The sequence below is a fragment of the Bombina bombina genome, chromosome 10, assembly GCF_027579735.1.
Source record: "Bombina bombina isolate aBomBom1 chromosome 10, aBomBom1.pri, whole genome shotgun sequence".
In the NCBI taxonomy this organism is placed as follows: Eukaryota; Metazoa; Chordata; class Amphibia; order Anura; family Bombinatoridae; genus Bombina; species Bombina bombina.
In genome coordinates this window covers 47,329,965-47,352,419 of record NC_069508.1, presented here as the reverse complement: position 1 = coordinate 47,352,419, position 22,455 = coordinate 47,329,965, and the positions used below count along the sequence as shown (strand labels likewise).

Genomic DNA, 22,455 nt, shown 5'->3' with positions numbered 1-22,455 from the left:
CCTTTAATGTTGCCCAAATTCAAAATGGAAGTTGGATGTCTTGCTGGATAATGCTAATTTGTTTTAGCAAATTAATATTAATGGGACGTTAATGTTAAAGGGACAGTATACACCAATTTGTATTTAAATGCATGTAATAGACACTGCTATAAAGAATAATATGCACAGATACTAATCTAAACATCCAGTGTAAAACTGTTTAAAAACTTACTTAGAAGCTCAGAGTTTAGCACTGTTGATGAGGTTAGGCTGGGACACCCACTGCAAGTGGTTCTATAGCAAAAAGAGCAGACCCCCCTCCCTCTTCCTCTACATATGAAAAGACTCTTTACACAAACAGGAGCAAATTGGAATAGGTAGACAACAGTCTACTTCTAAAATTTTGGGCTTGGCTAGGAGTCTGAAAATCAGCGCAATGTTGTTTAAAAATATATATATATATATATATATATATATATATATATATATATATATATATACTATAAAAATAGATCTGCAAAACACTTATGCAAAGAAAATCTAGTGTATAATGTCCCTTTAAAATTAAACTTAAAGGGACAGTCTATACCAGAATTGTTATTGTTTCAAAATATATATAATCCCTTCATTACCCATTCCCTAGTTTTGCATAACCAACACAGTTATATTAATACACTTTTTACCTCTGTGATTACCTTGTATCTAAGCCTCTGCAAACTGCCCCCTTATTTCAGTTCTTTTGACAGACAGACATTCATTTTAGCCAATCAGAGCTGGCTCACTTGAGCTCCACGTGCATGAGCACAGTGTTATCTATATGATACACATGAACTAGCACCCTCTAGTGGCGATAAAATTTCAAAATGCCCAGAGAAAAGAGGCGGCCTTTGAGGGCTTAGAAATTAGCATATAAACCTCCTAGGTTTAGCTTTCAACTAAGAATACCAAGAGAACAAAGCAAAATTGGTGATAAAAGTACATTGGAAAATTGTTTAAAATTGCACTCTCTATCTGAATCATGAAAGTTTATTTTGGACTAGACTGTCCCTTTAAATGGCTTGGATAGAGCCTACAACTTTCCGGTTTACTTATATTATAATGTTTTCTTTGTTCTTTTGATATCCTTTGTTAAAGTGTAATCCTAGGTGAACTCAGGAAAGTGCATGTGTCTTTAGCCATCTGACAGCAGTGTTTGCAATGTTATACATAGTTGCAAACTCTGCTGCCATAGAGTGCTATAGAAATGTGTACGCTCCTGAGCTCCAGTCTACCTAGCTTTACTCTTCAACAAAGGATACCAAGAGAACAAAGCTAATTTGATAATAGAAGTAAAATGGAAAATTGTTTAAAATTATAGAAGTTTAATTTTGACTTTTTTTTTTTTTCTCTTTTAAATTTCCCTCTGTTGTAACCTATGAATGTTTGCAATAAAGTTCACTAAGTCTATAGAAATCTATATTTGAAAACAAATTTGCAAATATTTGTTACATTAAATTAAAATGTTTAAATGTTTTATTTGATATGGAAATATAAACTTTCTTTCTATAAAAGTTACATTGTCAAGGGGTGCACCTTTTTATATTTTATAAAACAGATATCCTCCCATTCCTTGGTAATAGCTATTTATAATGAGTGAGGAAATCACACATGGCAGCAATTTGTCTGGCAATTAAGTTCTTTATAAAGCTGAGCATAATGCAGGGGGCATTTTAATGCAATCTATTCTTGTAATTGCTTAAAGGGATACTAACCCCAATTTTTTTTCTTTCATGATTCATATGCATGAGATTTTAAGCAACTTTCTAATTTACTCCTATTGTCATTTTTTCTTTGTTCTCATGTTATCTTGATTTGAAAAAGCAGTAATGAAAGGTTAGGAGTCGGCCCATTTTTAGTTCAGCACCTGGGTAGCGCTTGCTGATTGGTTTGCTACATTTAGCCACAAATCAGCAAGTGCTACGCAGGTGCTGAACAAAAAAATGGGCTGGCTCTAAAGCTTACGGTACTGCTTTTTCAAATTAAGATAGCATGAGAACAAAGAAAATTTGATAATAGGAGTAAATTAGAAAGTTGCTTAAATCTCATGCTCTATCTGAATCATGAAAGAATAAAATTGGGTTTAGTGTTCCTTTATTAAACAATGTACAATTTCCATCATTTATATAATTACAAGGTAATAGTCTTCACCATAACGCACACAGAAACATGTTTTACCCAGAATTCTGAGCACTCATACAGCACTAATTTAGAAATAAGAAGTCCCTGTATATATTTACTGGGTCCTTGTAATTATTTCTGTCCTCAGCAAGTATAAATTGTTCTGCAGCTTTTTAAAATAGTGTTACTGCTGAATTTGTTTCTCCACCGAGAGTCTATTGTTACCAAAGTTTAATGTTTTTGCTCATAATACATAACCCAAAAGTTTTTTTTCATGATTCACATAGAATTTTATACAACTTTACAATGTAATTCTATTATCAAATTTTCTTTCGGTTTGCTTGTCTAAAAGCAGGAAAGTAAGCTTAGGAGCATGCTTGTGTCGGCAGCACTATAAGGCAGCAATTTTGCTAGGTTATACATGAACACTAGATGGAAGCACTATTTCCTGTTATGTAGTGTTCCAGACGCGCACGCTACCTATATAGATAGCTCTTAAACAAAGAATAACATGAGAATGAAGCAAATTTGATAATAGAAAAAAAATGAATACAATTTTAATACATTTTTCCATCTGAATCATGAAATAAAACAAATTTGGTTTTCATGTCCCTTTTTAATAATAATCATAATAATAATAATTGACATAAAGTCTTAAACACTACATTTACAGCTGTATTTTGGATTGCACTCTGGTGTTATAGGAATTATATGTATTTTCTGGTGATTATATTTATATTGTGAGATATGTTCCTTAAAATAAGCCTTAGGATAGTTACAAATAACAATTCTCTTTTAATTTAATAACTATATGAAATAAATCTGTCAAACTATTCAGCCTGTTATGGTTTTTTTTTTTACCCAATGTCAGACAATGATAAAAATATATTTAACAAAAAAAAAATAAGAATAAAATGTGTATTTAGAGAAATACATTTTCTTCATGAAGATGTATAGGGAATTTTTTTCATTTTTTTTTTATGTTGCAGTAGAATTAGAAAATCATATTACTGGTTAAACACATAAACCCCAATGAAACACATATGTTATCATTGTATATGTAATAATGACAGTAAATTCATGTGCTATTGGCAGAACCCATATATCATTTTAATTAAATAATATTTGTGTGTTTTTTTTTATTACAGGCCGTAAAGGCAGAAGCTATAGAAGGTATGTGAATTTTAGACTTCCTGAAAGTCATTGTGTAGAAATTCGAACATAATAAAATTGATTCATAACTTTTTATTTTTGTGTTTCTATTTCTTACAGTAGAAGCAGTTAAAACGGATATATATGCAGGTATACCTGACCTTCCTGCATCATATAAACCAACGTTTATCAGGAGGATGGAGAGCACCCAAAACGAGAATGGAGAGGAGCAGAGAAAAGGTAAGAATGTCCATCAAAGTAATATTAAATAGACAGTAAACACCTTTTTTAATTACAAGATATTTACTTCTTTTTTTTGCTTTAGAAAACATGTCAGCCAAGTCTGAACATTTTTAAAGCCAATTAACATCTTGTTTGATGCAGCTGTTTTTCAATAGCCAAGTTCCATTTACTTCTATTATCTAATTTGCTTCTTTCCTTTTGTGTCCTTTGTTGAAAAATGTACCTAGCTAGGCTCATGAGCTGGAAGCTAGCTGCTGATTGGTGGATGGATATATATATCTCTATCTCCCTTGTATTGTGTTCAGCTAACTCCGAGTAATGCATTGCTGCTCCTTACTAGAGAATGATGCAAAACTGGTAAATTTGAATGTCCCTTTAAATACAGCTCGCAGAGCACTGCTGGTCCTGAGTGGAAACTGCTTGATTGAATCAGCAACACTAGTCGCACGACTCCGATTTTGAACTAGTGCTGCTGATTGAATCAGGGTCTATAGTCTTAAAATTACACATTTTAACAGAATAGAGCATGTCCTCCTTTTTTTTTTTTTTTTTTTATATTCTGGCTCTTTATAATCTTAAAGTGCACTTTTTTTTTTTTTTTTTTTAAATAATGTTTTCAATTAGATCTGGAGATTTAATTTAGATTAGTAATTGCCCCCCCCAAAAAGTGCACAAATCTCATAGATTCTGTTGTAAGAAGCAATTGGTAGAATAAAGAAGTTACGAAAAAAAAAGTTACGAAAAAGCTATAGACAGAGCAGAAAGACTCAAATAATGTGTCTGGAGCGAAGCAATACGAGATCATCAGAACAAAGTCATAATCCATCCCTGAGTCACTAAACACGCCGCAACTTGTAAATGTTAGGTATAGGGCAGTTACACAAGCAAGGTCTGCAATAAGATATATACATTTATTTTATTAAAGTGGCACTAAAGTCAAAATTAAACTTTCATGATTCTAATAGATAATACAATTTTAAACAACTTTCCAATTTACATCTATTATCTAATTTGCTTCATTCTCTTGGTATCCTTTGTTAAAAAGAAAATATAGGTATGCTCAGGCACAGCAATGTAGTATTGGGGGCTAGCTACTGATTGGTCACTGCACATATATTCCTCTTGTTGTTGGTTCACTCAGTGTGATCAGCTAGCTCCCAGTAGTGCATTGCTGCTCATTCAGCAAAGGATACCAGAACAAAGAAGCAAATGTGATAAAAGAACTTGATTAGAAAGTTGCTTAAAATTATGTTATCTGAATTATAAAAGAAAAATAGATTTCATATACCTTTTTAAGAAAGCAATTTTTACTAAATTAGACATATTTTGTAATTGTTTTTGTTTTATAAATGGATAAAAATAGACCTATTGTTTCATAGCACACAACAAATAAATATGTTAACTTTGTTGGAAGTTCCATTTTAAATATGTTGATGACGCAACAACGCAAATATCATCTGCAGGGCCATAACAAGACAGCATAGCTGATTGCTCACCTCAGTATATAGGTGACCAGTAGAATTAAGCTTTGTGTCTTCTGTTATCGTATCTACTCAAGTTTCTTATCATTTTTTATAAACACTAAATCAATCTTAAAGGGGCACAAAACACATTGAGATTGCAATATCAAATATTAACGCCTATTAAAAAATGCAATATACTTTTTTTCCTTTCCAACAATTTTATATGAACAGTAAATACTTTATATGCATACTTGGGAGGGGAGTCAATATTTAATACTACTGTTAAAAAGCTATATGTGTCTATGTATATGTGTGTATATATGTGTGTGTGTGTGTGTGTGTGTATATATGTGTGTGTGTGTATATATATGTGTGTGTGTGTATATATGTGTGTGTGTGTGTGTGTATATATGTGTACATACACACACACACACACACACACACACAACAGTCCTCTTTAGAGGAAATGGTGCAGACCCATAAACTAATATTTGATCAAAAAATGAAGAAAGAATTATGGCAGTGATATCCACTAGCAAAAGAGAGACAGGGAATCAAGCACTCTTTTTATCTTTTATATAGCCGTTATTTGTAATTCAAGAATCCAATCACAAAAACATGTTATAGAGACACTTCCTTACAGAAATTACTATACATCAAAACCTAGAAATAAACAACATAAATGTGTACAGTTGCAGTCTCACCAGCAGTATTTCATCCCTAAAGTCTTATGGGACTTCCTCAGCTCTGAGGAAGTCCCGTAAGACTTTGGGGATGAAACACGTGTTGGCCTAATCACGTGACGTCACGCACGCTGTGCACGGCCTGCTGGTGAGACCGCAACTGTTCAGTTTACCTGCATATGATACTGGTTGCTCCTACTAACAGAGGATTCTGGATGAAATACAATTCCTCTGCAATACCCAGCACCTAGGTATGTGAGTGGAACTTTTTATTACCGTTGAGTGCTCTTGAAGTGGGGAAGGATTTCTGTTATGAACAGCCAAGTTGTTTCCTTTGCAATTTCAACAACCATTGCTACGTTATAACCTCTGCATATACTGCTACGTACACGCCCACAGCTTGATTTGGAATTGGCGTTTACGAACGCATACTGGTGTGCAGGACTGTTTGTCTGTTGGCTAATCTAGTTCCAAAACCTCTGGAGAGCAAAGTTTGGACACCCCTGGTTTAAGCAATACTAGCACTGCAAGCTTGGCATCTTTTCAAAAAGTCAGGAACACTGATATTTAACATGACTTGGCCAATTGACTGGAACAGGGAAATGTTGCAAGCATAATAACGCTACATTGATTCATTTCTGTGGTTTTCATGCCAGTTTTTTGGTTTCACAAGTTTAACATGCACATTTATGTTGTTTATTTCTAGCTTTTGGTGTATAGTAATTTCTGTAAGGAAGTCTCTATAACATGTTTTTGTGATTGTATTCTTGAATTACAAATAACGGCTATATAAAAGATAAAGAGTGCTTGATTCCCTGTCTTTCTTTTGGTAGTGGATATCGCTGCCATAATTCTTTCTTCATTTTTTGATCCAGTAAATACTTTATAATTACAATATTTTCTGCAGTCATGCAATAAATTAGCACATGAGTGTGAAAATATTTGTTTGCTGCAGCTGTTTTCAAATAGCCAAACGCCACCCAACCACTTGCTTTATTTGGAGGATCCAATCCAGGCTTCTAGACAAGACAAATATACTGTCATTATAATAGCAATATGACCACTGTTTTGCAGGTTTTGTCTAAATATCTCTTCTGAAGCTAGTTAGGGACAGATGTGTGGCAGGGTTAGGTTTTTAGAACTGGAAAGCCCACAATTCTCAGAGTTAAATTACAGGAAAACATGGAAAATAAATAATGAAAGTATATTGCAAATTTGTTGTGCTATGAATATTTAAACATTTTATATTCAAATATCACTGTCCTTTTAACTGGGGTAATGGGGAGGGGGGTTTCCAGTTGTTCTGAAAATTAAAAATGCACACTGCAGACTTCACAAGCCTAACCCTGCTACATATCTGTCCCTAACTGGCCTCATCAGAGTTGGTAAGATATTGCAAAACAATGCAAATTAAAGGACAGTGGCTAGTCTTGCCAACTTCTTGACTCCTTCAAATAAGACAATAGTGGTACATAATGTGTTAATGTATTCAGAACATTTTCACACTTAGCTTGTATATTAATTTATTTCAAGGCTATAGAAAAGACTTGTAATTTAAAGGCATTTTATGATATTGCAAACCATAACCATTGGTTGAGGAAAACAAAGTGACGACAACCTTCTTTTACTTTTATTTTTACAATTATTTCATTTCGGCCACGTTCCTACTCTGTGGCATCTTCCCTTAGGTTAGGAATTATAATTAAAGTGTATGTGAGGATTTACAAAACGCAATATTTCCAAATCCCAAACATTTTTGTGATGAACTGGGAAAAAAACCCTCTTGTGATATTTCCTATTGTGTTTCAATGAAAGTAAACCAGAAACTCATGACGCAGGGTTCTGAACTCCTGTCCTCACCCTGCAACAATAGGATTTAGAATTCTACTTCTTGCTCAATAAATAATATCCTTATCTTCACCTGATAAAGGGAAGGCTATGAGAACTGGGATTAGATACTGAGGCATTGCCAACCCTCTCATTTCCAGGGATCTCCCTTATGTTCCCAAGCTTTTTTTACAGTCTCTAGGGCTCCGTTATTTATTTGCTCTTAAAACATTTTTCTCCTTTATATTTTTAGAAACATGTGACCAAATATTTTGTATTGTGCAAATATATTTAGTTAATAATTGTGATATATCTTACAGTTTAAAGGGACAGTCTACTCCAGAATTTATATTGTTTAAAAAGATAGATAACCCCTTTATTAACCATTTCCCAGTTTTGCATAACCAATACTGTTATATTTAATATATGGTTTACCTCTGTGATTATTGTGTATCTAAGCCTCTGCAGACTGCCCCCTTATTTCAGTTCTTTTGACAGACTGGCATTTTAGCCAATCAGTGCTGACTCCACGGGCGTAAGCATAATGTTATCTATATGACACACACAAACTAGTGCTGTCTATCTGAAAAAAACTGTCAAAATGCACTGAGATAAGAGACGGCCCTTCAAGGTCTTAGAAATAAGCATATGAGCCCATCTAGATTTAGCTTTCAACAAAGAATACCAAGAGAACAAAGAAAGTTTGATGATAAAAGTAAATTGGAAAGTTTTTTTAAAATTGCATGCCCTATCTGAATCATTAAAGTTTAATTATGACTAGACCGTCCCGTTAGTATCTTTACTCCCAGTGTATCTTAGATGAGATATAGAAATTACATATTTACAGGAAGTTTTTGAATGTATTTATCTAGACTATGTAAATGGAGATGATTTTGTTTGAAGAATCAAATTGTAAAATAGTGTTTTTTCAGTAACTACTGTATAATTTGTCAATTTCCTACGTGAAATTAGTCGATTTCTTAGTCTCCCTTTATTTTCTTCAAATAAAGTTGGCAACCCTAGATACTAGTAATTATTATTCAATATTGTATTCTGTTTTTTAATTAAATAATAATCTTTAACTATGTATATCTTTTTATATAGCTTTATTTGCCATGGAAATCAAAGTTGCCAAGGATAAGAAAACGGGAGAAAGCACGGTGTTGTCCAGTATACCCGTTTCTTCCGCTGAACTCAAAGACGCAGGAGTGAAAGTTTATGACGATGGAAGGAAATCGGTGTATGCCATGGACAGAGAGGGAAATGTGACACAAAATGGAGTTGACACCTTGGCCCCAGTTGAAGTAGAAGATCTGTTAAGGAAAGCAACTGAAAAAAGCTCAAAGTCTCCCACTGAGTATCATGAACCTGTATATTCCACTCAGTATAACAATGTTTCCTCTTATGGTCAAATCTCACCAAGAACAAACGGGCACCATTCACCCCTCCAAGAGATTAATGGAAATGTTCATGGTCAGACTGTGTTCTCAAAGAGTATTATGAATGGGACAAAAACAGGAGAAACGCAATCCTATCCAGACATATCAAGACAAATCTCTCAAACTAGAGAAAGTGTGGAAGAGCCAAAAAATTCCCCGAGCACGTCAAGTGGGTTGAAACAAAGCCAACAAGCAATAGAAGAAAAGAAGGAATTGTATAGTAAACCAACAGATAATTCCCACCAGGCCATGTCTACAGACTCGGGGTACACTACAGAACACCCTTCCTCAGCATATGAAGAGGATACGCGCTACAGCATCGTTCATGCAACACCGTGTATTGTCGATGATTCCGAACCAGTTACTATGATTTTTATGGGATACCAGCATGCCGATGAAAGTGATGCCAAACCCATTTCAGATTATGAAGGGATCATCCGGGCTGAGCTAGTTATCATTGATGATGATAATGAAGAGGAAATTAAACTTGATGAAGAAAATGTCACAAAAGGGATTTCCATTCCCCCCATCGCTCAGCGAAAGCAAATACTTCAGAATGATACACAAAATATCACAGTACAAAAACTACCAAATCAAAATATAATTATGAGAAATCAGATACCCTATAAGAATTCCATATCTTTACAAGAACAAGAAGCGAGCTTAAGCCATTCTAACTATTCTCAGTATACCAGGCAGACAATAGATGATGGTACTGAAGATCCGTCTTTAACAGGTAAGAAAAACAAAATAATTACTAATGCTTCTTTTATTCTAATTAAAGGGATAGTCTAGTCAAAATTAAACTTTCATGATTCAGATAGAGCATGCTATTTTAAGCAACTTTTTCTAATTTACTCTTATAACATTTTCTTCGTTCTCTTGGTATCTTTATTTGAAAAATCAGAAATGTAAGCATAGGAACTGGCACATTTTTGGTTTAGAACCTGGGTAGAACTTTCTGATTGGTGTAGCCACCAATCAGCAAGCGCTTCACAGGTGCTGACTAAAAAATGAGCCGGCTCCTATGCGTACATTTCTGCTTTTTCAAATAGATACCAAGAGAATGAAGAAATATTGATAATAGGAGTAAATAAGAAAGTTGCTTAAAATTGCCTGCTCTATCTGAATCATGGAAGTTTTTAATTTTGACTAGACTATTCCTTTTAAATGGCATAAAAAACAGATTTCTTACTTCTAAATAGGCGTGAACTAAAAGGACAGATCTGAAACTGAAATCCCCACAAAATATTTACATGGACATTAAACACTAAATAGATTTTAAATGCATAGTATTGAGGTTATTTCCCGCCTTTCTCTAGTCATGGGTGCTGCCATGTTGAAATCTAGTGCTGATGTGTTTGCACATGTGCAGTAACTCTCCATTAGATATCTGCAGTGAAACCCAGCTTCTAAAATGGCAGCACCTATGATAAGCGGGAGGTGTATGAACTCAGCGGTTCCGGCCGCCCACAGCACATTGCTGTCCCTCAGTGAGGTGACGTTTTCATCTCTAAACCAATAGCCATGCATGTCAGCTGGCAGTTTTCTGTATGCTAGCATGGCTATTGGTCTAGAGGTGCAGTCTCACCTCATTGGTAGAAGAGCGCAGTGCAGTGGGTGTCCGGAGCCGCTGAGTTTAGCGATCTAATGCGGTACAGTCAGGGTGAGTTTAGCACTCCACTTTTATTTATAGTGATGGTAAATACTAGAGTTTGTTAAACGCTCAGATTTACCATCACTTTAAGTTTCTACTTAAAAAATTTGGGTTTTGAGTTCAGTGATTTATTTATGATTAAATATCATCACTCACAGTATATTGGAAAGCTGGAAACTATTTGCTAAAACCTGAAATATATATATCTAATTTTATATTTCTGAATATCTAGTCTTAAAGGTGCATGAAACATACAATTTTAAACGACTTTCCGCTTTACGTCTTATCAAATTTGCTTCATTCTCTTGGAATCCTCTGTTTAAAGGGACACTGAACCCAGTTTTTTTCTTTCATGATTCAGATAGAGCAGCAATTTTAAGGAACTTTCTAATTTACTCCTATTATCGATGTATGTTCGTTCTCATGGTATCTTTTATTTGAAAAGCAGGAATGTAAAGCTTATGAGCTGCTCATCTTTGGTTCAGCACTTGGGTAATGCTTGCTGATTGGTGTCTAAAATGTAGCCACCAATCAGCAAGTGCTACCAAGGGTGCTGAACAAAAATAGGTTGGCTCCAAAATTTACATTCCTGATTTTTCAAATAAAGATACCAAGAGAATGAAGAGAAAATGATAATAGGAATAAATGAGAAAGTTGCTTAAAATTGCATGCTTTTTCTGAATCGTCAAATAAAAAATGTGGGTCCAGTATCCCTTTTAAGGAGCAGCAACACACTCCTGGGAGTTAGCTAAACACTTCTGGATAGCCAATAACAAGAGGCATATATGTGCAGCCACCAATCACCAGCTTTCTCCCAGTAATGCACTGATAATAAGCAAATTCTCTTGTTGGTTTTAATCGTGTTCGCTGAAATACCCAAAAGTACTAAAATGTATATTTTTAAAGTGTAACATTTTTCATTTAAAACAAGACACCATAATTGTATATAAAATATATTTATTTTACCATAAAACCTCATACAGACAGGTATTGAAAGAAAATATCATCTTAAGTTAGCTGATTTTATACCTGAAAACCTTCCCCGGGTTCTTGTGATTTGTTTTTGTACCTCTGACTGAAAGGGACACTGAACCCAATTTTTTTCTTTTGTGATTCAGATACAGCATGCAATTTTAAGCAACTTTCTAATTTACTCCTATTATCAAATTTTCTTCATTCTCTTGGTATCTTTTTTTGAAATGCAAGAGTGTAAGTTTAGATGCCAGACCATTTTTGGTGAACAACCTGGGTTCTTGCTGATTGGTGGATTAATTTAACCGACCAATAAACAAGTGCTGTCCAGGGTCTGAACTAAAACATAGCTTAGATGCCTTCTTTTTCAAATAAAGATAACACGAGAACAAAGAAAAATTGATAATAGGAGTAAATTAGAAAGTTGCTTAAAATTGCCTGCTCTATCTGAATCATGAAAGAAAAAATGTGGGATCAGTGTCCGTTTATCGCTATGCCTTTCTTTGTCATTATGAGACTTGAATATTGATCAATAAAAAGATATTAAAAAAACAAAACAAAAAAAAATGTTTTTGTCTTATTCTTTACAGCAGAGTAGGTATTACACAACCTTATCTCCACATTGTGCAGCAACTCCAAGATTTTCTTTTTTTTTCTTATAATTGTTTCTTCAGCAACAGTGATTGAAAGAGATATGACAGTGTTTTAATACTTAGATCTTTTTATTTGCCCTATATTTCTACTGCTGTTTTTTTACATTACTTATGGAGAACTTTTATTCACACAAAAAAAATGATAAATGAGTAACTGGTCGATTTAACGAATCATACAATAGAAAATATGACTGCAGCACTCTATTTTAGTTTTTGGTGCTCCTATGTAAAATTCTGCTACTCGGTTTGCATTCGCAGTCGAACCAACCAATTTTTAGGAGCATTAGAATGATAAATAGGGGCATTAAATTGTGTGCACATTTTTAGGAACCAAAATAGGAGAACGTCAGTGACACATTGCTTTTAATGTCATACAAGTCACTGCTGGCTCACTCAAAAGGTGCAGTGTTTGGATGCTGGGTCACAGCATTACTTCCAATTAGCAAAAATGCTTCTATTAAAAGTTTATTGCAAAAATGCTTCTGTTTAAAATTCAAACCTGCTCTTGGGACACATATATTACCAGGGCCGTCTTTAACACAGGGCAAAAGGGGCAGCTGCCCAGGGCCCAGTCTCTGTTGAGGGGCCCAAGACAGCTGATGTGACATGGGGAACACACACATTCAGTCCTAATACTGTCACAGTCAAAAGTACTCTGCTTATATATATTTTTTAAACTGTGCCAGACCGTGCCGGTGTCATGTGACATGCCAAGCTATTGCCATGTGCTGTTTTAGATGTGCACTGTGCAGCACTGAATGCAAAGCCCTAACTCGGCATCCAGCCATTCCCACTGCATCAGAAAAGGTCCTACTGGGGTTACCACTGTTACCAGGTAACTGCTCTGGTTGTTTGGATTGTTTCTGGGTAGGGCTGACTGTAGGCGCATGCAGCAGAAAGCTGGAGCGGCAGGCACATGAGGATTTGAGCATCTGTGCAGCTGCATACACTGCTCTCTTCAGTCTTGAGGCGGTGTGACTCATCTCACACTGTATCCATGCAGCCTTGGGCAGACAGCATCCAGTCTACTGGTCCCCTTAGCCCTGCTCTTTCTGCTGTGGCCCTAAGATCAACTAACTGAAGTTTGTTAGGGGAACAGTGCTTTGTAGAAAGGTGTCAGTAGGAAGAATAAGTGAGTGCACACACGCCCATCCCCATGCAGAATTGTCTAGTGCAGGGTGAGAGGGAACTTGTTCCTAGCAAAGAAGTGACATGTGCTGCTGTGGCTGATGTATAGTGTCATGCTGATACTTCACACATTAATATAAGGTTTATTTTTATAGTTTTTGTTTTCTCTCTGTCTCAGATTTTACAACTTCCCATAGTAGTTCTGCTGTTCCAGTCAGTAAACTTATATTTGTCTGCACCTCCATGCTTCCTCCTCAGTCTTTACCTTGCTTTGCTCCTGTTGGCTGCCCTAAATCTCTTTAACCAGTTAACTTCACACCAGAATCACATTCAAAAGAATATTAAATTAATCCACAGTGGAGGAATTTATATATGTATTTACTTATTAGTACTGCTTACGTCCAGTTTCACATATTGCAATTTTTTTTTATTTTTTTATTATTAACCCAGCAGTTGTTTTTAGGGATGTTGGGGTGGAGAGCGAAATTGCATGGGGTGGGGGTGGGGGGGCAAGAAAATGTTTGCCCAGGGTCCAGTCAATATTAAAGACGGCCCTGTATATTACGAGAAATATTTACAGCACAATGTCTCTTTAACATGCCACTAATTATCAAATAAGAAATGATTATCAACCCCTTTGAATTTAATGCCTGCAAATTGATTAAAAACATAGAGAAATAGCTGGTGGATAGCTAAATATAGCTAGTGACCCAATGAGAATAGATAAATATGTGCATGCAAATGCACTAATCATCGGCTATGTTCATCTCTACCATTAGAGCATTGCTGCACTAGAGCTAACTTTAGCTATGTGTTTAACTCTGCAACTACTATATAAGCAAGCAACAGTGCAATACGAAAATCCTATAATTATATTGCATGTGTATTTCTTTATATTATGATGTAAAAAAATCTTTCTGCTTCCTAATGAAAACTTTAAGACTAAGCAAAGTATATTTTAACGCACCATTTAATGTGCATTTGAAATATTTTGAATGCCCAATTTTCTATATATTTCTTCCTTTGCTATTGAACATACTTCTGTGCTATGCAATTTGTCTATACAAATTTTTTGTTTAAAATCACAAATATGGAAAAACAAAAATATTAATGAATTTTATATCCTTTATTTACAGCGCTGAGAATCCGGATGGCGAAACTGGGAAAAAAAGTAATTTAACGAAAGCAATTGTATATGGACCAGGGAAGAATATGACCAGAAAATCATAAATCACTGCGTAGAATTGTGTATTTTTTATATGAACTGTTATATTGTATACTTCTAATTGCTTTGGTGAATAAATACGCTATGCAAGTTAATATGACCTTTGTACGTAGACAGGTTCATGTCTTATATTGCTCTTAGCTGTGGGAAGTGATTTAGCAGCTTATAAATATATAGTAATGTTCCTACGTGTCAGCGCAATTTCATTTAACATGTATTAGGAAATTATGACAAAAACCATTTCAGACATGATCTGGCTTGAATGAACGTTTCATTTAAGATGAATATTTTTTTACATAAATTTTGTTATAGAAATTACAGTTCATTAAATTAAACGCAAAATGCATTTCATGCAACTGCCTTTAAAGGGACAGTATACACCAATTTTCATATAACTGCATGTAATAGACACTACTATAAAGAGTAATATGCACAGATACTGATCTAAAAATCCAGTATAAAACAGTTTTAAAAACTTACTTTAAAGCTCCCAGTTTAGCACTGTTACAAACGTTACTGGAAAGCCCACTACACGTGGGAAATAGACCCCCCCTCCCCCTTCATTTGCATATGAAAAGACCCTTTACACAAACAGAAGCAAGCTGGAGTAGGTATACGTCAGTATTCTCTTAAAACTTTGGGGCTTGGTTAGAAGTCTGAAAAGCAGAGCAATGTTAATAAAAAATAAGCAAAACTATACATTTAAAAAAAAATTAAAAAACCTGTATGGGCTATATAAATGCATCATCTACAAAACATTTATGCAAAGAAAAATCTAGTGTAAAATGTCCCTTTAATTCTGAGAGTCTCCATCTTTATCCACTGGAATTTTTATAATGTTTTTTGTCACTATGTCAGATGGTTTACCGGGGCACTAAACATTATGAAAAAAATAAAAGCAACATGAAACCCAACATTTACTTTCATGATCCAGATAGAAGTAAATTGGATAGTTGCTTAAAATTATTTGCGCTGTTATCTTATTTGCTTCATTCTCTTTGTATCCTTTATTGAAAAGCATACCTAGGTAGCTCAGGAGCAGTAATAAGCTGATGGAAGCTAGCTGCTAATTGGTGGCTGCTTTTATATATGCCTCATCATTGGTTAATGTGATGTTTCAGCTAGCTCCTAGTAGTGCATTGATGCTCCTTCAACAAAGGATAAAAAGAAAACCATGCAAATTTTATAATAGAAGTAAATTGGAAAGTTGTTTTTTTAAATTTTACTTAAATGTGTGCACAACACCACGGGCGTAAGCACAATGCTATCTATATGGCACCCATGGATTAGCAATCGCTTGCTGTAAAAAGAAAATAAAAAAGCATGTGATAAGGGGCTGTCTGTAGTGGCTTAGAAATATGCAGAAATTTAGAGGTTTAAAGGCTATAAAGTATAACAATATAAACCATAACAATTTTGGTGTTGACTGTGCCTTTTTAAACCTCTAAATGTCTGCCTGTTTCTAAGCCACTACAGACAGCCTCTTATCACATGCTTTTTTATTAGCTTTTCACAACAAAAGACTACTAATCCATGTGTGCCATATAGATAAAATTGTGCTCACACCTGTGGAGTTTTGCCTGACACAGCACTAATTGGCTAAAAGGCAAGTCAATAGATAATAATAAATAAAAAGGCATGTGATCAGGTGGCTGTCAGAAGAGGCTTAGATACAAGGTAGTCACAGAGGTAAAAAGTATATTAATATAACTGTGTTGGTTATGCAAAACTGGGGAATGGGTAATAAAGGGATTATCTATCTTTTTAAACAATAACAATTCTGGTGTAGACTGTCCCTTTAATTTTGACTTACCTGACCATACATATTTTTTTTTTTTGTACAGCTATTCTAAATACAACCCCCAACAAACAGGTGTAATATAATATAGTGTGCCAGGGTCATCCTGTATTTTTTTTTTTAAACTATGACTTCACCCCAGTAAAAAATATTGTGTGCACCTTTATTCTTGTATTGCTTTATGCAGTGTGCCCTTCGCATCAACCTAGATTTGCCTGCGATGCAAGTGGGGCCGGCAAAATGTGGCAAGAACATTGCCTTTTAGAATTCCTGTTGGATCAAAGACAAATTTAAAGGGACAGTGTAGTCAAAATTAAACTTTCATGATTCAGATAGGGCATGCAATTTTAAACAACTTTCCAATTTACTTTTATCAATGTTTTTTTGTTCTCTTCGTATTCTTTTGTTGACAGTTAAACCTAGGTAGGATCATAGGCTAATTTCTAAGCCCTTGAAGGCTGCCTCTTATCTCAGGGCATTTTGACAGTTTTTACAGCTAGACAGCACTAGTTCATGTGTGCCATATAGATAACATTGTGCTCATTCCTATGGCGTTACTTATGAGTCAGCACTGATTGGCTAAAATGCAAGTCTGTCAAAAGAACTGAAATAAGGGGGCAGTCTGCAAAGGGTTAGAAACACGGTAATCACAGAGGTAAAAAGTGTATTAATATAACTTGGTTATGCAAAACTGGGGAATAGGTAATAAAGGGATTATCTATTTTTTTTTTAAACAATAAAAATTCTGGAGTAGACTGTCCCTTTAAATCTTTACTTACTTGTGTTTTCTAACTAAAGAGATGTTCATTGTCATGGGTAGAAATTTAAGTATTAATTATAATTTAGATTCAGAAGTTTTAATATTCAGTATTTCAGACCATTTGGCGTCTTATTTCATTTGTATCGTAAGTGGCGCCATATACAAAACAAAAGAAATGGTTTAAGGTTTTGCCAAAAGAAAATAAAAGAATGTTTTTAGTAATGTTGTTGATCACGGACGTGCCTTATTTCTGTCTTAATATTGTCTTTCTTTTAATTTGCTTTTATTTATTTGTTTCACCTGTAAAGTATCATAATTTGTCAGCAACGAAAATAAAAAATAAAGAGAAAAGGCAAACTTTTTATATTTGTATTGTAGTTTACTTTTATACAATTGTATAATAGAAATGTTTGTTAAAAGGGAGTGGAACTGAATCATTTAAGGGATATCCTATAATTTGTTTATTACATATAATACAGAGCAGCATTTAGAATGGTTGAAAATATATTTTCCTGAAAATATACTGTAAAAAATGTTTTTGCCCTTTATGTATTCCCAATGCCTGCTGCAGAGTATTAAGTGTATGGGCAATTGTTCTTTTACATTTCTTTTTTGTATTTTAATAAGCTTGTTTTGCTCATTGAACTGACCGCCAATGCTTCTCAAGAACAGATCTATTCAAATTGTAATTGAAATCCAGCACTCAGACCCAAGGTGTGTGCAAGCTAGCATAGGATCACTGCAAGGATCCAAACAGTATCCAAAATCTTCAAAGAATGCAGCAGCACCACTTCTCATATAAAAAGTTCCTTTATTAAACACATAGTAGGAGCAGGTAAAATAGAACGACGTTTCGGGTAGTTATCCCTTAGTCATGTTCACATACTGTTTGTTAGACTTAATCACCTTTAAATAGCCATCAGTCAGGTGAGACCACACCTTTCACCTTAATTACTTAGATATACATTTTTCTTAACCTCTATTGCCATCTAGTGGTCTAACCCATATCAAACATACAATTTTATTATAAAAAATATTTTTTTTAAAAAAGAGAACAATCACATTTGTTGAAGAGCAGATATCAAAAAATGTCAAAATTTAAAATTATACAATTAAATGCCAGAAAAGGAATTGTATAAAGATAAAGATATTATACTTTACAGGAATACACTTAAATCAAGTTCTCTATTCATACCATTGGGGATTAAGCAATCTAATTTATTAATCCAAAATGCCTCACGTTTTTTGAGAAGCAGTTCTCTATTGCCGCCACGCCTAGGGCTCTGTATATGGTCTATTATTTGAAATCTTAGTTGTGCAATAGAGTGACCTTTACTCAAAAAATGGTGGGCAACTGGGGCCTTCAAATCTCCTGTCCTAATATTTGATTTATGTTGAATTATTCTATCTCTCACCCTCTGGGTCGTCTCTCCGATATAAATTAACCCACACGGACATTTAATTAGATATATAACAAAATTAGCATTACAATTGTAGTAGCCCTTTATTTTAAATTTCTGTCCCAAGGAGCAAAGGTTTTTGCATACACAGATGTTGAAGCTGCCAGAATCACTACCCTGGTAAGGGGCTCTCGTGACTTTCTGAGGACACCACAGACAGAAGTCAATATGAATAATTATGAGAGACTTGCTAAAAGAAATATGTCTTATCAATTACATGCATCTACTTTGGCAGAATACTACAGAATTAAACGCATCCCTAGAGGATTGAGGATGAGTACAAGACCAACACTCTTATCAAGCAATAAGGACTACTGCACTAAATTTGAACAAATTTTGAACAAATGTTCACTGGACTTAATCGTACTCACGGTTGAGTATTTACAGATGGCCATTGATGCCCAGACAGATGAAATCAAGGAGGTAGTCGAAAGCCTCAAACAATCCGCAGGAGATCTCGACATCGATAAATCTATAAAGGAAATAAATATGAAGATTATGGAGTTGAAAAAAGAGCTTGAAAATAAGAAGCGGATCAAATTCAACCGTGATGAGAACGATTACCTTACTGGAGCGGTTTACAGGTGGACCCGGGACCCAACCGGAAGTTCAAGAAACGTCACTTCCGTTGCGGCTCGTCGACGAGAACGGAGGTCACAGAAGATGGCTAACAGCTCTGACAGTACCATGGAATCCACCTCAGGGGATTCAGATGTCGGAGGAGACGGGGCGGTAGGAGGCATCACCGCAAAACCAGTCCACACCAAGGTGTCACAGGTACCGCCAAGGAAGACACGCCGGGCGAACAAACACTAGTGCTGAACATCTCTAAGGTAGAACTTTCAGATGCCCAATATAAGGTGTTGGAGAAGGGACTTTCTTTTTGTAAACAAGATCATTGCAACTGGTTTAAATTAGATCAGGACCTTTACAAATTTAATAGAAACCTTAAGTTAAAATCCTTTTTTTCCAATGCTTATGATGGGTTTAAAAGTCAATTAAAAAATGTTTCTACCCCTGATGATTTAGCTATTAAGAGTCTTGGACTGAAAAATAAGAGTGCATTTGTTCCAACTTGCTATGATTCAAGTGTTGATGTTTTCATGAAATTGGTTAAGTCTGATTTAGATAACCTTAAGAAAAAATGTTATAAGAAGAAATTACGATTTTTGCCTAATATGTCTAAAAAAGATAGTCAAGCCCTACAAGCAATTTGCAATAATAAAGAATTGATTTGCAAGCAAGCTGATAAGGGCGGTGCCACAGTTATTTTAGATAGGGGGTACTATATTGGTGAAATTAAATCTCAATTAGCTAACACTGATGTATATATGCTATTAACCTCAGACCCCACATCTAAAATTGCAGTAGACATAAAAAGATGCATTCAAAGAGCATTCCAGAATGGAATTATTGATAATGAAACCAAAAATTATCTAATTAAAGAGGAATACACTATACCAGTACTTTACACTCTCCCAAAGGTTCATAAGAATCTAGGGACCCCCCCTGGACGTCCCATAGTGGCGGGTTCTGACTCTATTTTCACACATATATCCATATATCTTGACAGACTGTTGAGACCATTTGTAGCTCAGGCTATGTCTTTTATTAAAGACACTAATGATTTTTTATCTAAGATTGAAGGTCTGCCAGGGAATATGGATAGATGCATCTTGTATAGCTTGGACATTGTTAGCCTCTATACGTCCATACCACATAGCAGTGGTTTAGATTCTATCAGATATGCTATTGGCAAAAGTAATAGGTTCACTGCTATGCAACAGCAATTCATAATAGAGTTAATGGAAATTATTTTGCACTGCAATTATTTCCTTTTTGAGGATTCTTATTTCTTACAAAAACAAGGAACTGCTATGGGGTCCAACGTCGCCCCAACCTATGCCAATATTTTTATGAATATTTTCGAGGAGAAATTTGTATATGAAAATGAGCTCTTCATTCTATGTGGCGCCACCTGGTGGCGTTACATAGATGACATATTTGGCATTTGGTGGGGTGACGTTGGATCCCTACAACAATTTGTGAGTGAATTGAACAGGGCATCAAGATGCATTAAATTTACAATGTCTTGGAGTGAAGAATCTATTAACTTCCTTGATACAAAAATCTATAAGGATGGTTCCCTTCTAAAAACAGATATATTTAGAAAGGACACTGATAGGAATAGCCTCTTGCACTTCTCTAGTGCCCATTCACCTGCTTTGGTGAAATCTTTGCCTTACAGCCAAATGTTAAGAGTAAAGCGAATAGTGAAAGACAAAACTCTGGCTTTGCAAAGACTACAGGAGATGGGCATTAGATTTGTGCAACGTGGTTATCCCCCTGATTTGATCCAGGAGACTATTGACAAGGTGATACAACTACCTGACGAAAGGGTTAATACTGGAAATACCAATAAGAGAAAGGACCCTGATAGGATGGTATTTGTGTCTGAATACAATTCTTGCAGTTCAGAAATACAAAGGATCATTAGGAAACACTGGCATGTTTTGAGTGAGTGTAACCCTGAAGTACTAGCATTCCGCCAACCACCTATGCCAGCCTATACTAGACTTCCTAGTTTAAAAGACAAAATTGTTAAGGCTGACGTGGGTTCTAGTAAGAAATCCAAATTGGGGTACATTACTTCAGAGAGAAATGGCTGTTTCCCTTGTCTTAATTGCTCCAGTTGCAATAACATGATAAAATCTGATATATTCATCCACCCCCTTACGGGACAGAAATTTAAAATAAAGGGCTACTACAATTGTAATGCTAATTTTGTTATATATCTAATTAAATGTCCGTGTGGGTTAATTTATATCGGAGAGACGACCCAGAGGGTGAGAGATAGAATAATTCAACATAAATCAAATATTAGGACAGGAGATTTGAAAGCCCCAGTTGCCCACCATTTTTTGAGTAAAGGTCACTCTATTGCACAACTAAGATTTCAAATAATAGACCATATACAGAGCCCTAGGCGTGGCGGCAATAGAGAACTGCTTCTCAAAAAACGTGAGGCATTTTGGATTAATAAATTAGATTGCTTAATCCCCAATGGTATGAATAGAGAACTTGATTTAAGTGTATTCCTGTAAAGTATAATGTTACAGAAGCATTAGTTATTTTGTTGTGAAGAGCTTATTTCCCAGCAGCAATGCCTGAACCAGCAAGCCAGCGCCTAAGAAGGGCTCCAAGAAAACTGTAACAAGTTTCATTTCATAAAGAGTTAACTCTTTTTTTTCAGCTTTTAGAAACTATTGTCTAATCACCTCTGAAGCCAGACTGCTAATTGATAAGATGAACTTGTAAACTTGTTATCTTAAGTACTGTAATCCTATTGTGGCCTGTCAAAGGACAGTGCTCTCTATCTAAATGTGTGATGGGGGATTTTGTGCTTCCCCCCCTCTCCCCCTGGGAGTGCCCTGTGTGCATGTAACCTTAATAAAAAGCAGGCTGGGCATCCCAGTCCTGAGTTCTTGTTTGACCCTCAATCGCAGCGTTGACTCGTTTTTGTGGGCAGAAGGGTATCCTAGCTGTACTGCAGCTAAGGGAGATTATTCTATATTTGCGAGACTCATATAGAATACTATGGAAAGCAGCTTCTCCCCTCTTTAGCAATAGGGATCCAGGCTACTAAGCGGTCCATCTCTCAGCGAGACTAAGGGTAACCGTAACATTTGGCGGCAGCGGCGGGATTTTCCTGGATTTCCTAGGAGAGGTACAGAACGGATGGAGAGCGCTTACGAAAAATTGAAGCGTACAACCCTAAAGGATTTACTTGAAAGCAGAGGGGGGTACGCCAGCAACCGGCCGAGGAGAGAGCTGATCGCAGAATTGACCGAACTGGATC

The 22,455-nt window shown here is 35.4% G+C and overlaps 1 protein-coding gene across 1 annotated transcript in view; it reads left to right on the top strand.

Moving 5' to 3' along the window:
- Nucleotides 1–14,678, top strand: part of PALMD (palmdelphin) — a gene marked incomplete in the record, with an annotated part of 89,291 nt that extends 74,613 nt beyond the window's left edge. Inside the window, 4 exon segments of the mRNA XM_053694045.1 lie at nt 3,285–3,309; nt 3,409–3,528; nt 8,609–9,679; nt 14,490–14,678. Coding sequence (XP_053550020.1) covers nt 3,285–3,309; nt 3,409–3,528; nt 8,609–9,679; nt 14,490–14,533 — 1,260 coding nt within the window.
- Nucleotides 14,679–22,455: the final 7,777 nt, after the last annotated feature.